Genomic DNA, 17,307 nt, shown 5'->3' on the forward strand with positions numbered 1-17,307 from the left:
AAATCTGCTCTCTCTCACATGCACACACACAAACTGATGCTAAAAATAAGTAGATTCCTTCTGATAAATGCAGCCAGTAGTGTGGTGTTTTAGAAAAGCAAAAAGTAATTGATGGGAGTATTTACATCTGGAAGACATTGTCCAGTTTCCTCTGACAGCGTTTATGTGAATTACAGGTGACCGTATTTGGTTAACCATAATCTAAACTGTACATTTCAGTGAGTGAGATAGAACAAAACTCACATCGTAATAAAATCCCAACTGATTTTAAAACAATGGATTGTTATATATTTTATTTAGGATCACATTCACATATACCAAGCATTGGTCTGTATTTTACAACTACACAACGGAGCCAAGTATTACAAGACGTTGTGGCTACATTTTTATCAGACTCTGATGTAATGTAAACTACATCCTGTAAGTGATCTCTACATTTGATTTTCAGGATGATGGCTTGAGTGCTGAACTCCCACTAGGCTATCCTAGTCCAGCATTGGTGGAGCAGACAGGAGACAGTTTGATTAGTGACTATATCACTGGAAGCCCTGTGCTAAGTGGAAATGTCAGTGTCCCTGATCATTTCATTTCATCTAATCCTGCATTTCCTTCCAAATCCTCAAGCGACTGGTCTAAAGACAAAACTGTTACAGAACACGATTTGGACTCGTTGAAGGACATTGAAGACATGAACATTATTATTGACACCCAAACCTCTACTGTGCCTTTCAGTACTCAGGATAGCACCAACGGCCCTTTAAAATCAGAGGACTCTGATTTACCTCCTCCAGCAGATGAGTCCGCCAGCAATGATTTAAGCATAAGACAATTTGAAGTCCCAACTGAGCAGGTTGTCACACTGGCAGCTTATAGCACACCATCCAACTTTCTGCAACCAAGTGATCAGAAGAGTGAAGCTGAAAGGAAGAAAGAAGAGTCCATTAAGGGAGCCAACCAGGAAAGTCTGTCTGGAGAAGGTAGGTTATGAAATATCTGTACCCGGAAAGAAATAGGAGAGACCCAGCCTCTATGCCACATATATACTAATTTAGTAAGTAGACTAAACATTTGCTTAAAATATTTGCTTTTTACATTTTGAGTTGCAGCTGAATGTTCTTACATCATGAAATGTGAAAATATGTCTTAGAAATTTTTTAGCATCTATTCTGAGCAAATGAGTCTTATTTTGACTTCAGGGTTAATAAAGCAAATAAAAAATCATAAGTACCTCAGATTAAGATGGAGCTGTATAGAAGATTAGGGTAGGATTTCACGAACCCGAGGAAATCAAAGAGATGTGAAATAAACACACAAACCAATCATAAATAAGAACAAAAATGGAGATTAAATTACCCAGATATGCTACAGGCATCTTAAGATGAACTCTGAAATGAGTATGGTAACAGAATTTGTCTACAAGGAACTCTACAAGCACGTAGCACAGTGGGTCATGATTAGAGCTTCTGGGCACTGCAGCAATACAAATAAATAACAATCATTTGAAAGAGTGTGGATTTGCTAATAATCTGATTAAGGATTACAATATTTTCAAAACCAACTCCTTTTCTTTAGTCATCTATTCGATTCTCTCTGCATGGTAATTTAATTTACAGAACCGTGATGCATGAGAGTACACAGAAATTCACAGAATCTTCTGTCAGCTCTTTAAGGGACTTTCTTCTGTGAATAAGGAATAGAAATTTGCAGAGAAAAAACTACATATGGTATGAAATTCTGCCTTCCTGTCAATATCAAAACCTCCATTAACTTTAACCAAGCCAGGATTTCATCTGTGGAGTCTGAAATAAAGTACAAACAACATTCCCAGGCACAAAGTAACAATTAGTCTATATTCTAGAGTACCAGGTATAGTGTAACCCTGGTTTTACAGACTAATTGGGGACTGAAGAATTCATAAAAAGCAAATAGTTCATAAAACTGACTCTCAGTTACAGTAGGTAAGGTGCACAAGTGTCAGTACGGTGCACTGCATTGCTTCCTTTTTGTCCTTCCAATAACTGTCATGCAATGTCCAGTGCACTGAAAGCATAAGTATATGAAGAGCTGTCAAGTTGTTCTTCATTGACTTCACTTTTGTTATGTGATTATTTTTTCTATTGGGAAAAATGGTTAGTATAATTGGTCATTTGTAAGACTGGTGCCTGTAAATTCAAGGTTCTGTTGCATGCATTTATAAACAGATGGCTATGAGTAAGAGATTAGGGTGGCATTATATGTTCTTTGCTGTCTCCCCTCCTTCCCACCACCAAAACAAAATCGAAGAGCTTACTCAGTTTTCTAGAGAGCAAAGAGCCTCCGGCCTTGCTGCTAGCCAATCAATCAGCTTCTGAACCCAGAAAATAGCATTTTTTGTCTTAGCCAACCATCCGCTGCTACTTCCAAGATAATCCTGGGGCCAGCATTAGCAACAACAGTAGGCAAGATGAGAAGGCACACCAGCGATCAGTGAAATAGAGCAATATCATCTCCATTCAGGTAAGCCATTCTAGCCCCGCCATAGCACCATCTATAAGCCTAAAAAAGAACACCTTGAAAAGCAGAGGGCACTAGAAGGTTAAAATCTCTCAGAGTTAGACAATTCCGAAGGGTGAAACTAACCAACAGCCACTGTTGGGGACAGAGGGGTAATTTTAAGTGAATGACAAAATGTGCAGCTATGGCAAATTAAAATGGGCCACCCAACAAGGGATTGGTCTTGCAGGTATATTGTTTTGGGCTGTGCAGTTTCAAATAGCTCTCTGGAATCTGTCAGGGCTACTCCTGAGGCTGCTAGAGGGACCTTTTTAGGTTGGTGTGAAACAATCTTTCTATCCAGGAGCTGAATTTAGCATCTTCCCCCAGCACTTTCAAATTCTTTAAGCATGATAGAAAAGGCATTTCTAACATGTCGCCATCATACACAGTGCACAGTCTGGACTCTCAGTGATCTTTGAAGATTCTTTCTTTGCATTTTGTTACATCTGGTTGGTAGATAATATTAGGGTTTGTTTGCATCACATATTTGTGAGAGGAAAGTTTCTAGGACAAATGGATCTATCAGGTGTGCATAAATGTGACTGTGGACAGTGTTTTGTGTGGTGGTAAGTGTGGTCAATTTAAATTTGCTTCTGAGCTCATCTTCATTTGGTGAGCACTGAAAGTGCACTCAGTCTGCTATGAGCCACCAACATTCCCTGTCCTGACGAACTAAAAGACAGACAAGTATGACAAAATGTGATTGCTAGGTTTTCAGAGCATGGACCTTGTCTTGTTACCTGAACCACTCTGTGCATGTTTGGTCATCGTGAAACAAAAATAATAAGTCACGTCAGGGTTCTTAGAAGAATGGTTGTCATTTTTACTTCTTAAAAACATGTCAGGTTTGTGTGTCCTTGGCAGAGGTTTGTGTGAGAAAATAAGTGTGCATAGTATGTGGTGACCATTTTCCTCATCTTAACTACCTAATCCGAAATGGCTTTTCCTGCCATTTTCTTCCTGGATACAGTTTAAAAACACACACACATAGAAAATAAGATTAGCATATGAGAGGAGTAAGACCAAATTGATTGGGTAAAGTATTCCACTATCTTGTGCAACCAGAACCAAATGTTGCAAATGACAAGTTTATACAGGATAATTGTAGCATGCAATATGATCAGGTGGTTAATTGTTAGCTTATGTTCCTAAGCATAAAGGTTTATATGTTTGTACATAAAGTAGCTGCAAATGAAAATAATTGTTGGCTGAAATGGCAATTTCTTGCCACAGTCAGAAATTGCAATATGCCTTTCATTTTATTATCAGCCATGCTATATGTTATGATCTTCTGCAAGACTCTCTCTCATGTATTATACAGTTTACTCTCATTCTGCAGTCTTCTTTCTCACGCAGGGAGATCTGAAACAAAGAAAGCCACACATTTTTTGATTAACGCAGCAGTCTGAAAATACTAAGGAATAAGAAACAGTTCTCTGGATGAATGATCTGTGCATCATACTTGATAATGTTTTGATGACAATTGTCATTAATAACTTTATTTTCAAATACAAAATACATTGCCCAACTTATTAATGCAGAGAAGCACATCTTATCTTTCAGATTGCAGGGCTGATCAAATACAGTGCAGTTTCCCTTTAACAAACAAGCACTGGCATGAAATTATACCTTCCATAGATGAAAATACTCTATTTATTCACTCACTGGTTGATAGACTTGGTGTCAGAAATCCACCTGATTGCTGAATATTGCATTTTTTTGAATAAATGAAAGAAACTGTAGACAGACAACTCCCTATTGGTTATCTCTCTACTGACTCCCTCAGCAGAGGGACTTCATTTATTTGTTCCACTTGAATCATTTTCAGATCACAGCCCATGAAAAATGTGTACATTATGCTTAATTACAATTAGCACCGTAGATGCAGGAAGTAGAGCTGCAGGAGTGGGGAGAGTACTGCAGCATCCCCCAGGTTGGGCATCCGGTATCCCAGCCCCACACGCCTACTGCCCAGCGTCTCAACTACCAGCCTAGCACTCCTGCTGTCCAAGGTCCTGGCCAACTGAGGTCTCAGCTGCCAGACTTGTGGCTACCCAGGGGCCCCACAGCTGGCCTGGAGTCCCACTCAGCTGCCAAACCCAGGGTCCCAGACATTGTCCCTACATGTACAATCTTTCCCGCCAGCCCGGGGTCCTGGCCATCAGCCTCACATGCAGGGTCCCAGCTGCCAGCCTCAGCTTAAGTGGTGATGAGGGTTGCAAACTAGAGTAAGGGGATATAGTTAAGCACCCACTCTAAAAACTGTTCCAGCACCACTGGTTAGAATCTAAGTTTTATCAAGGACCTTTGGCTTGCCCTAGGGCCACCCCCAGACACAGTGTAGTACTAGAATAGCTTACATGGCTGTGTCAGTGTAGGCACTTCTACCTCAGCACCTCTGATATGTGGTGCTCTGTCTGAGATTAGGCAGTGCCATACCTGCCTGATACCCATGCATGAGGAAGACTGAGGAACCAAGTATCTAATGAATCCACTCAGAAATGTGAGAGCCACCAAATAAAGAGACAAGAGCAATCAGCAGATAGGAAATTGAGAAAGACAACTCCATCTTCACAGCTGCCAGAAGGGGGAAAAGAGAAATAATGATGAGCCATCCCTTCAAGCTGCCAAGTAAAGGGGCAGGGAGTTAAGATTCACCTCAGTACAACCTGAAGGAAGTATAGAGAGAAAGGAGTCTCTCCAACCCCACAACTCAATCAGAAAGAAGTAGGGAGAATATTCTCTGATGGTTCCAAAAAGAGGAGGGGCTGTAGTTTGGCTTAAGAAGTGTGTTTTTTGGGAAAAACAAGCTTACTTTTGCTCTACTTTGGAGATTGGTAGATGTGCACTTTTTTTTTAAACCACATGTGTCAACTCAATCTTCCTGTCCAGCAGCTTGGCTTGTTTCTTTTAATGGAAAATGAAACTAGCTATATACTACAGTTAGTGTTCCCATAGTGTTATCATTCATACTTAGTGATCTCCTGTTTTCTAATCTTTCCTAAGCCTTTTTAAAAGCGACACTGCAAAAAATAGTTTTTAGCCCAAAACGGAGGAAGGGTGGCTAGATTCTTCCATGTATGCCACACCGAATTTACCTTCTTTTAAAGAAGTTTAAAAATGCTGTCTCTTTGCCTCCCCCCACTTCCTTTTTATAAACTGAACTGGGATTCCACTGGCTTTCATTTGTCGCTTTCCTCTTCCCATGGAAACACAGAACCATTTCTACTTCTCCACTGTGAAAATATACAAAGAATGTTTAATTTTCTTCTATCAGTAAATTATTCTTGCTATCCCTTAGAGAGCCTTCAGTCTACTTCAAAGAATTATTTTCCATTAGAACTTTGAAAACAGCATTAGTCATTTGTTTTTATTCTCATTAGGCTTGTACTTGTGAACGCACTGGGAATTTTGATTCCATATTTTAAATGTTGCTAAGGAACATTACATACCTATTACATTATAATCCACTACAATTTATAGTGTCTTTTAACATCACAGTGAGTATGAGGTGAAGGAAGAACAACAGAAAAGGAAATTGTCTAGTTTTCCAGTGCAATTTTCTCTCTCAAATTCTTCCCTGATTGCTTAAAGCACTGCTAATTTTTTTCATTCAGTTGATTTTTAACTACTTATGTTATTTTCTCCATGTGAGTATAGCATCGATTGTTAGCTAAGGACAGATGTGGTTTTTGCCATCTCTATAGACATAGTCTCTGTGGGTTTGATCCGGTGCTGAAAAGTGTTCAGTGATAGCTGGAGGTGCTCAGCATTCTGTGAAAGTGAGTTTTTATCTATTGTATGCTAAAGGAAGTTATATATGGGGTAGAGGTGTTGGATCCTAACAGTTCTCAAAAATCAAATAACCTTATTAAGCTGGCAAAATTATTTTCTCCAAACACAAGATCCATTGCTTTAATACCTGCTTGTATCCCAACTGTACACATAGGAACATAATCATGCTCATGGCAAGACTGTACAGAAAAACTCCAGACTCCAAAATCAGTTGTGTAACAGTAATGTTAGAGTGCAATATTTGGTGATGGGTAAGTAAGTTACTCAGTATGGCTACATCTAGACTACATCCCTTTTTCGTAAAAGGGATGTAAATTAGACTTATTGCAATTGCTAATGAAGCGGAGATTTAAATCTCCCCTGCTTCATTAGCATAAAAATGACTGCCGCTTTTTTTCAACACGGAGCTTTGCCAGAAAAAAGTGCCAGTCTAGACGCTGATCTTGCGGAAAATAAAGCCTTTTCCGAAAGATCAGCGTCTAGACTGGCGCTTTTTTCCAGCAAAGCTCCATGCCGAAAAATAGCGGCTACCATTTTTATGCTAATGAAGCGGGGGAGATTTAAATCTCCGCTTCATTAGCAATTGCGATAAGTCTAATTTACATCCCTTTTACGAAAAAGGGATGTAGTCTAGACGTAGCCTATGAGTATATCTACACTGCAGTGGTTACAGCAGCAACACTTTTTTCCTCCCGTAAATGTAGTTAACCCACTTAAGAGGCAATAGAACAATTCTTCCATCAGCATAACTACATCTACAGTGAGGGTTAGTCCTGTGCAACCTGGTTAGTTCAGTCTAATTTTTAGCAGTAGACCAGTCCCATGTTAGAGATAATACAAGGCTGTATATATCATCATTTATTTATTATTATACACCCCATCCTCCCCTCAAGTGTGGGGGATGCTTCACAGAACACAGAGATTTTGAAAGCATCCTACTGAGGTTCCTGAAAGATTGTGTACTGGGCAAATTTAAAAAGCGCTCTCCATTTTGACAGCTGTTACCCATTACAGCAATATTCCCAGTGCTCTGGATTTTGTCTTCCATGAATTACACGTTTCCTACAGAGATGTACTTACCTTTCAGAGGGTATGTCTACGCTATCACCCTAGTTCGAACTAGGGTGGTAATGTAGGCAACCGGAGTTGCAAATGAAGCCCGGGATTTGAATTTCCCGGGCTTCATTTGCATCTCGCCGGGCGCCGCCATTTTTACACACGGCACGGATTAGGTAGTTTGGACTACTGTTTCACGAGGAGTAACGGTAGTTCGGAATAGGAAGCCTAGTCCAAACTACCTAGTCTGTGCCGCGTGTAGTCACGCGGCACGGAGTCCGCACTAGCGGACATTTTAAAATGGTGGCGCCCAGCGAGCTGCAAATGAAGCCTGGGAAATTCAAATCCCGGGCTTCATTTGCAACTCCGGTTGCCTACATTACCACCCTAGTTCGAACATACCCAAAGATTCCGAAGTTTATTTAATTTTATCCTGTGAATATTATTAAAGAGTATGTTGTCAATTGTAGAAAATCTATGAGGCATAAACAATTGCTGAGTCAGGTGTATATAAACTGCTGGGTTTCCATCCCACAAGTGGCTGTATTTCTGTGGTGGAAATACATAGTAAAGTTTGATGATCCCTGTAGGATTTTTTGGATGTAGACCTGCTGTGTCATCTGTAGATGTGCCATTAAAACTTGCTTTCCCTTTAGATTTCTATATTCCTTTCTTTCAACTCATTGACACTAGATCATTTTCTCATATCAGGCTCTCCTGAAATGTAATGGTATGACTTTCCCTTTTTTTGGTCCAACTTTTATTATAATTATGAATCTGACATTCACTATTACTTAGCCACACCACAACTTCTTTACTTCCATCCAGTCACATCCAGTCTCTGGCTTAGCAAAGGACTCAGGCAAATGAGTGATCCTATTTTGATCTAAAGTTAGCTATGGTTAAATACCTTTTTGGATCCAACTCAAAACCCCCTTCTGTTAAAGGTTCTTTTTTTCCCCACAGTGTGATTGGAAAGGAGCCTGCTTTACAGCAGCCATACCAATTCACTGACTTATTTACAGTTGCCACTTAATTTCACCCTCCCCTCTTCACAAACTTCCTAGCTCTTCATTATTTCTTTATTGCTTCTTTCTACATAGTTGCCTATCACACTTTCTCTGTAAAATCATGTACTCAGTGGGTTAGATTCTCATCTCTGCTCAAGCCCTCTTTCACTGTATTAAAGGGCTGAAATAGAATAAAGGATTTCTAAAAGCCCTAGTTCTGGTGAGAGGAAATTCCCCCATGCTGGCTGTAAGAGAGAGGCTATTTTTGAAGGATCCCCTCTCGTGCCATATTTAGGAACATGCCACTGGTGCAGTGAGGGTGGGGAGAGCTTTGCTTCAATCCCTAGACACACATCCCAGAATTAGGAAGGTACAAGGGGCTACAGGCAATTTAGCATCCTCATTTCCACCTACCAGCATGTGTCACTCTTCTTACAGGTACAGAACAAATTCTCATCCTATGTAATTTCTACCTAAAGTTAGAGATGAGACTCAAGCATACAATTCAAAACCGGATGTTCAACCCCATTTCCAACCCCACTCCCACCCTGAAAGCTTAGCACTCAGGTTTTGTTTTAGACTGATCTCTAGTCATAAATGGTGTCTCTTTACCATAGTTCCTTCCAAATCTAAGGTACTGCCATTTTTAAAAACAGTGCAAAGTCTGTTCTGCCCTATTTAATTTTCTTGGCTGTTTATTACATAATCTCTGTCGCTCAGTATCTTGCATCTATGTATTTGGACTTCCCTCCAGGGTCACACCCATCATACTCAAATCTCCTCTGTATGCTAAAAGTGCTCATTATCCTATTCTTTTTGTCATCTTCTTCTATTTCCACACAATAAACCTTAATGATTGTACAGGAAGGAAATCACATAGATAATATACTATATGGCTTCTTGTTGAAAAATACAAGAAAATATTAACAGCAGGTGAATCAGGGCAAATTTCTAATATGAAAGAGAAAAAAAAAACATTTGAAAGTATTAAAAACCTGACCAAAAAATGAAAAATAAGGTTACTTCCAAAATGGTAAGAATTCCTTTTAAACAATTAGCGCATGTTTTAAGTTATTAATGCGTGCTATTTGTAAAATTCCTAGCGTCATATGGGAAATAGTATTTCTGAAGGCATCATTCCCAGATACACACTATAGAAATGCACTTAAGGGAGCTCATTTTGGCTCTCTGGTACATAACAATCAGCACACGTACTGCTGGATTTAACCCTTTGCCATTAGATTGTATTTGTACTGTTTCATGGGGTCATAGGCCTTGGTTGCCTCCCCAGATACCTGTGGGAGATGAAGATGCTGTGAGGATCTTCTCTCAGTTTTCCTAGGCTCATTCTTTGAATATGCTGAGAAGTGGGTGGTGTTTCCCATTTTAATCCCTCTGGCTCTGTGCCTCCCACCCTGCACTCAGGAAAGACAGCATGGCTCCCTTGGACACCACTCTCCTGCATAGAGTTAATACAATCTCTTGCTCACCCTTTTGATCTAATATTTGACAGTGATCAGACACAAACTCCAAAAGAGCAGAATATCGTATAAACATTACAGTATTTCTAGCATTCTTCCTACCTTATATTCATTCCCGGTACACCAAAGCTCCATTATTGTTAAATGTCACATTTAACATGACGTTCCACTTGGCAGGCTGTTAAATGCAAATTGCAAAGGAAACCTCATTATTTATGTCTTACAAGAACTGCTCCAGATGTTTCATAGGGATTGGAATTCAGTCCTTGTTATGTACTTGACACCGAGGGCATTTTTTTCCTTTACCCAGATCACCACTTTTAAAGGGTAAGAATTCTTCTATTTTCATTATTCTCTCTTTTAGTTTTCATGAATTCTCTTTGATCAGAAATTGACAAGCTTCTCCTAATGTTCCCCGCCCCCCATCAGTCTCTGTGCATCCTTTTACTTTTTCTCATTATTGCCGGCAGCTTTAGAAATGCTAAGATTACTTGTCGTGGGGCACTACTTCATCCAGTAGTCTAAGGAATGAAAAGGTAAGACTAGTTATGTAACTTTTTCAAGCATTACCTAAGACTTGGATTAGTCTGACAATTATGGTTAAACTGAGAGTGAGAGTGGCTGTCAAGTGAACAGCAGGTCTACAATAGAACCACAGAAATTCCTCTAAAAAAGATAAGAAGAGGATGTTCTGTACTTCTTGACCAGAAATGTTTAAAAGAAGATGGGGTAGAAAATAATTGTTTTGGCAGAAGTCAAAAAGGGGGATTCAAAATCAGAAAGCACTGTAGACATTACATTTGTCCATATGCTGTTCATGTTCTGTAATTTAATAACTATGATGGGCACTTTAGAATAACCAAAACAGAAAAAAATAGAATAAAATGATCAGTATCACATCTTCACATCATGTTTAAAAGCGTTCAACAAACAATCAGGACTAACAGAGTCAGTTGTATTTGAGCATTTTTCACAAAAAGTCTGAGATGGGGAGAGCGCACTGCATTGGCACCTTTAACGTTTTAAGACAATTTACCCAGTCTCACCAATTAAGGGTTTCATTAATGTATAATTCAACTTTACTTCTTTCAGATAGGATTCATCACTATTTTGTACATGCGTGTCAAAAATATGCAATACAAATATATTATTAAAGCAGGAAAAATATTATATTTTAGATGACAACTCTATGAACCCATTGATATTATCTAGAAAGCATAAAAATACCTGTTCAGACACATCAAGAGAAGTTACCCAGCCAGAAAAATATCCACATTTACCATAAACAACATCACATGCAACTCTGCATGTCTGAGCCCAAAATGTATCAAATGGAATCTGAAAATGCAGAAATCTTTTTGATAGTTTAAAAGCCAATTCCAAATGCAAATGTTTAATATCTGACACACCCAAAAATATATTTATAAACTAGCTATTAACAAGCAGTCCTTGGGTAGATTGGGGAAAGTTAAAAATAAGAGCAAAATTCTTAAGTTACAGGATAGACGTAGTTTTTCACAAAAATAGATAATTTACTCTAATATTCAGAATGTCTGTATAGACTAAACTAACTAATCTGTGAGCTAAAACAATTTATTTTAAAAATCGCCCCTCCCAAAAGCTGTTTTCACAATATACAATACAGCAAAGGGAATCATTCCTATCTATTGTGTTAGCTTTTCTACATTTCTGCAAGATTTATTTAATGAGTTAGGGAAAAAAGTAGTAAAATTAAAATGTTAAAATAAATCTTAAGATAAAAGGTAAGTCTGAAAATTAAGTTTTGAGGATGAAAGTGTATCCCTCAGCTGCATATATGTGTCTGGCTATTAACATTCACACCGTATATGATAAAGTGATCCCTACAACATTTACACTTACTTACTGATTAAAGGGACACTGTTAAGGGATTGTTAAGAGTTGAATATCACTCTTCCCTCTTCCAGTAAAAAAAAAGTCCAGTCTTATGTGTTATCTGTGCTAGAAATTCTGGCTTCCAGGAATGGGTATTTTGCTCAGATGGAATTGACATTTTGATTTTAAAAATTACCGCACCTCACTTTTTAGATGGCTCATTGTCCTTTTCATATGGGGTTAGATTGATAAGATAAAGCCAGACATTTTTAAGAGTAAATTGGCATAGCTCTTTTCTTTTAGGATAGTATTGATACTGTTGTTTTAAATATGATGACATCAGTCAATTTAAACAAACACCTAAGGCCAAATGCTCAATAGTGTTTATAGTAAATTATGTGGGCTCTTTTGCATTTGTGAAAAATCCAAAATACATATACAACTCTTGATGAATACACATATAGATATTTGTACTTGCACATCTGACTCTGTTCATGAAAAAAACAAAAACAAAAACACATTGGCACAGACTATTGTTTGAATGTATTTTAGGTAGTATCTTGTCATTATCTCTCAGTCTGACATTATTCAATTTCCAGTAGTTCATAGAAAGGGAAATGCATGAAAAGATTAAGCACTATCACAAGAAATGATGCCCATGAACTACAAGAAAGAGATTTACCAATGCATTAAAAAAAGAATTATAATTTTATAGGGTCTTTCTCCAACAGGTAGAAGTCTAACATTTTAGCCCTCTATAGTAATGACATCATTGTGTGTCAGTATCACATTTAATTAATGGAAATGTTTCTGCAGAAATTATATAAATCAGTTTCTTGCTCATTTACTTGCATTTACAAATTTAACTTTCATTTCAGTTTTTTCCCTTCAATGGATTTTGTCTGATTAAAGCTATGCTGTTCCTTTGCAGATTGGAACATTGGTACTATCAACCAATAACTGAGCTAGTAATAGAAAAGTATATATTTTTGTCATTACTTCATACTATGTAAGTAATTGGAAGCTGCTATGCAAATTGCAGCATTAGGACTTTCAAACAGAAGGTGCTTCTTACTATTAACATGGCTGTAACTGGAAATTGAATAAACAGAAATATTATTCAGTTTGCTATTTGTTTTCTAGCTGCAACCAAGTGAAGCTACCTCATATTTGTGAACATACTAGAGAAATTCAGTTCCTCACCTTGTTCTCCCAATGAAAAGATTTTGAGGAACTGAAAATATTTCGACTAAAAAGTTCAGCTTGGAATCCAAGACTTTATATTAGCTGTTTATGTAGGTTGGGAAGCAAATAAGGAAGCTGTGCAGATCTTGTTTTGTGAGTACAGCTGTCAATCAATCACAATTAACTAATGCAATTATCTCAAAAAATGAATCACTACATTAAAAATCAATCACAAATAATTTAATTTAACTCAAACAATAAAATATCTATCAAAATGTATTAAATATTTTGTATCTTTTCATACATTTTCAAATATATTGATTTCAATTACAACACAGAATACAAAGTGTACAGAACTCAGTTTATATTAATTTTTTGATAAATATTTGCACTGTAAAATTACTAAAGAAACAATATTTTCAGTATACTTTATACAAGTACTGTAATGCAATATCTATCATGAAAATGCAACTTACAAATGCAGGGTTTTTTTGTTACATAACTACACTCAAAAACTAAACCATGCAGAACTTTAGCACCAACAAGTCTACTCAGTCCTACTTTTTCAGGCTATCACTAAGAAAAACAAGTTTGTTTACATGTACAGGAGACAGTGCTGGCTGCTTATTTATGTCACCTGAAAGAGAACAGAGGTTTACATGATACTTTTATAGCCAGCATTGCAAGGTATTTACATGCCAGAATCAAATGTTATGCATATGCCTCTTAATGTTTCGGGCCATCATTCGAGAGGACATGATTCCTTGCTGATGATGCTCATTTAAACAAACGTGTAAATTGACTTTGTGACTGAACTCCTTGGGGAAGTATTGTATGTCTCCTGCTCCCACCTTCTGTGATATAGTTCATATTATAGCTGTCTCAGATGATGTTGTTCATTTTAAGAACATTTCTACTGCAGATCTGACAAAATGCAAAGAAGTTACCAGTATGCTATTTCTAAAGATAGCTACAGTACTCAACACAAGGTTTAAAGAATCTGAAGTGCCATCCAAAATCTGAGGACTAAGCGTGGAGCATGCTTTCAGGAGTCTTAAAAGAGCAACATTCCAATGCAGAAACTACAGAAACTGAACTACCAAAAAAGAAAATCAACCATCTGCTGGTAGCATGCAACTCAGATGATGAAAATGAACATGTGTCAGTCTGCTCTGCTTTGGATAGTTACGAAGCAGAACCTCTCATCAGCAAGAACTCAAGTCCTCTGGTTGAAGCATGAAGGGACTATGAATCTTTAGCCCATCTGGCACAAATATATTTCAACACCAGCTACAACAGTGCCTGTTCTCACTTTCAGGTGACCTTGTAAACAAGAAGCAGGAAACATTATCTCCTGCAAATATTAAAACACACACACACACACACCACACCACCACTTGTTAGAGTGATTGGCTGAACAAGAAGTTGGACTGAGGGGATCTCTAGGCTCTAAAATTTTGCACTGTTTAATTTTTGAATGAAGTTTTTTTTTGTTCAGAATTTTACATTTGTAAGTTCAACTTTCATGATAAAGAATTAGGTGAATTGATAAATACTATTTTTTTCTTTTTTATGGTGCAAAGACTTGTAATAAAAAAGAAATATAAAGTTAACACTGTGCATCCAAAACATCCAAATAAATAGTATAAATAAATAGCCATTTTTACTAGCATCTCACCTGCGGGAACCCTGGCATTAAAGGTCAGATTCATCAGTTATGCCTTGGCTACTTTAAATTTCTCTGATGATGCTAAGCATCCATAAACTCAATTTAACTGGCCAGTGAAGGCCAAAGATGTATGTATTGCTTTGCTGGAGTGGCAAAAACCATATGGAGTTTACCGATAATTTGCCCACCTGAGCTCAAATCTCCAAAAGGTATTTAGATGCCAAAGTCCCACTAAAATCAATAGACTCCAAAATACTTTTTAGTATTCGGGCAAAGGTGTATAAAACAAACTATTATACATGTACATATAGAAAATAAATCTGTTATGTAAAATGTCCTACACAGTCCCTTATTTGTGTTTTCATCATAACAGCACTAATTCTTCACCACTACCTCATAAAAATGATCTTAGCAGTAGCCTTTGAAAGAATTCAACATAAAAGGCAGAAGTGAAGTCCACAGGCAAGGAACTATAAGCAAGAAGAGTGAGGCTTTTAAGTATAAACAGAAGTTTCAAATGCCTTGAAGGAAAAAGCCCATAGACATGTACATAATTGAGGCAGATAAAATCCTTATTGAAACATAAAATGACGAGTTGAATTAATATTTTTTTTTGACCACAAGAAATTCTGAGACAAGGCATGTGGGAATGCAAATTGAAGAAAAATGATTTCAGAATACATTTCACAGGAAGCAAGCCCTTCAGACAAGTGCAATGAGTAGAATTACCAAGTGGACAAGATTGCCATAATGGGAGATACTGAAGGAGCAGTTACAAATGCTAAGAGGCAGGAGCACGCAGTGCAATGAGGGTCACATGAAATTAACAGCATACCCAAGTCCTACAATGTGCATTTGAGTGTATGGTTACCTAAGAAGATGCATCCCAGTAGTAGGGTCATTACTGGGCAGCAATTCATTTTGATGGTCTCTGACATGGATCATTATTTTTCTAACCATGAACAGCTGTTGCATGAGGTATAGTGAGGACACTGAATATAGGCCTTTAATAAACAGAACTAAAAGATCTTATAGTTTGAATTTGAATGTCACATTTTTTCATGAAACAAAAGACAGGACTATGCAGCACTTTAAAGACTTAACAAGATGGTTTATTAGATGATGAGCTTTCGTGGGCCAGACCCACTTCCTCGGATCAAATAGTGGAAGAAAATTATCGCAACCATATATACCAAAGGATACAAATAAAAAAATGAACACATATGAAAAGGATAAATCAAATTTCAGAACAGAAGGGGAATGGAGTGGAGGGAAAGAGGGGAGGTAAATGTCTGTGAGCTAATGATATTAGAGGTGATAATTGGGGAAGCTATCTTTGTAATGGGTAAGATAATTAACGTCTTTATTCAAATTTGAGCATGAAGTGTCAAATTTAAGCATGAATGACAGTTCAGAGGATTCTCTTTGAAGTGAAGTCTTAAAAGGCCTTTGAAGCAGGATGCAGGTAATCAAGTCATTGAGACAATGTCCTTTCTGGTTGAAATGGCAAGAAACTGTTTTTTCTTTGTGATCCTGTCTGATATCTGTTTTGTGGGCATTGATCCTTTGGCGAAGTGTCTGAGAAGTTTGTCCAATGTACATAGCAGACAGACACTTTCAGCACATGATTGCATAAATTATATTTCTGGATGTGCAGGAATATGTGTTCTTGATCTTATAACTCACTTGGTTGGGTCCAATAATGGTATCAGCAGAGTGAATATGTGGACAAAGCTGGCAAGGGGTTTGTTGCAAGGGAAGGTACCGGGGTTGGTATTAGTGTGGTATGTCCTGTGGCTGTTGGTAAGAATCATCTTGAGGTTAGGTGGTTGTCTATAGGAGACTATGGGTCTGTCTCCCAGAGCCTCTTGGAGTTTAGTATCCTGTTCCAGTATAGGCTGTAGTTTATTGATAATGTGTTGGACAGGTTTAAGTTGGGGGCTATAGGTGATGACAAGTGGTGTTCTATTGTTGGCTTTCTTGGGTCTGTCTTGAAGTAGATGGTTTCTAGGTATTCGTCTGGCTCTTTCAATTTGCTTTTTTATTTCTCTGGGTGGGTAATTGAGGTTTATAAATGCTTGGTAGAGATCCTGAAGTTTCTGGTCTCTGTCAGTGGGATTAGAGCAGATGCGGTTGTATCCAAGGGCTTGGCTATAGATGATGGATCATATGGTGTGTTCTGGATGGGAGCTGGAAGCATGTAAGTAACTGTATGAGTCAATGGGTTTTCTGTAGACAGTGGTGTCTAATTTTCCATTGCTGATTTGTACTGTTGTGTCCAGGAAATGGATCTCTTGTGTAGAATGGTCCAGGCTGAGATTGATGGTGGGGTGTAGGTTGTTAAAATCTCTGTGGAATGTCTCCATGTGTCCAGATCATAAAGATGTCATCAATGTAGATTGTTTCATGTCTGTGAAGAAAAATAGCACTCCTGTGAAGGTGCTGCTACATTTCAAGCTGGAAGGGTAATGTTCAGCATAAGGAGAGAGAGTCATGCTAGCCTGGAATAAGCTAACTTGGTACAAGTAGAAGAGTGCCATGGCAGCATGAGCTGTGCAAGGAGCTAACTTGCACCAACATGAATGCTTCCATAACACCAGGTGTGTACACAAGGTAGCTAGCCACCCCTAATGCTGCAGCTATACCCGTACTTTTAGCATGCTAGGTCCATCAACACTAATGTGGGTATGTCTCCTTGAGCTAGAAATTAATTCTCATGCTC

At 38.0% G+C, this 17,307-nt stretch overlaps 1 protein-coding gene across 1 annotated transcript in view; it reads left to right on the forward strand.

The window, feature by feature from the left end:
- IMPG1 (interphotoreceptor matrix proteoglycan 1) overlaps positions 1–17,307 on the forward strand; it is an 89,641-nt gene that overhangs the window by 47,079 nt on the left and 25,255 nt on the right. The window contains exon 12 of the mRNA XM_025189134.2: positions 449–977. Within this exon, the coding sequence (XP_025044919.2) occupies positions 449–977 (529 nt within the window). The remainder of the gene's footprint in view (positions 1–448; positions 978–17,307) is intronic.

Source organism: Pelodiscus sinensis, chromosome 3 (genome assembly GCF_049634645.1).
Source record: "Pelodiscus sinensis isolate JC-2024 chromosome 3, ASM4963464v1, whole genome shotgun sequence".
Classification (NCBI taxonomy): domain Eukaryota; kingdom Metazoa; phylum Chordata; order Testudines; family Trionychidae; genus Pelodiscus; species Pelodiscus sinensis.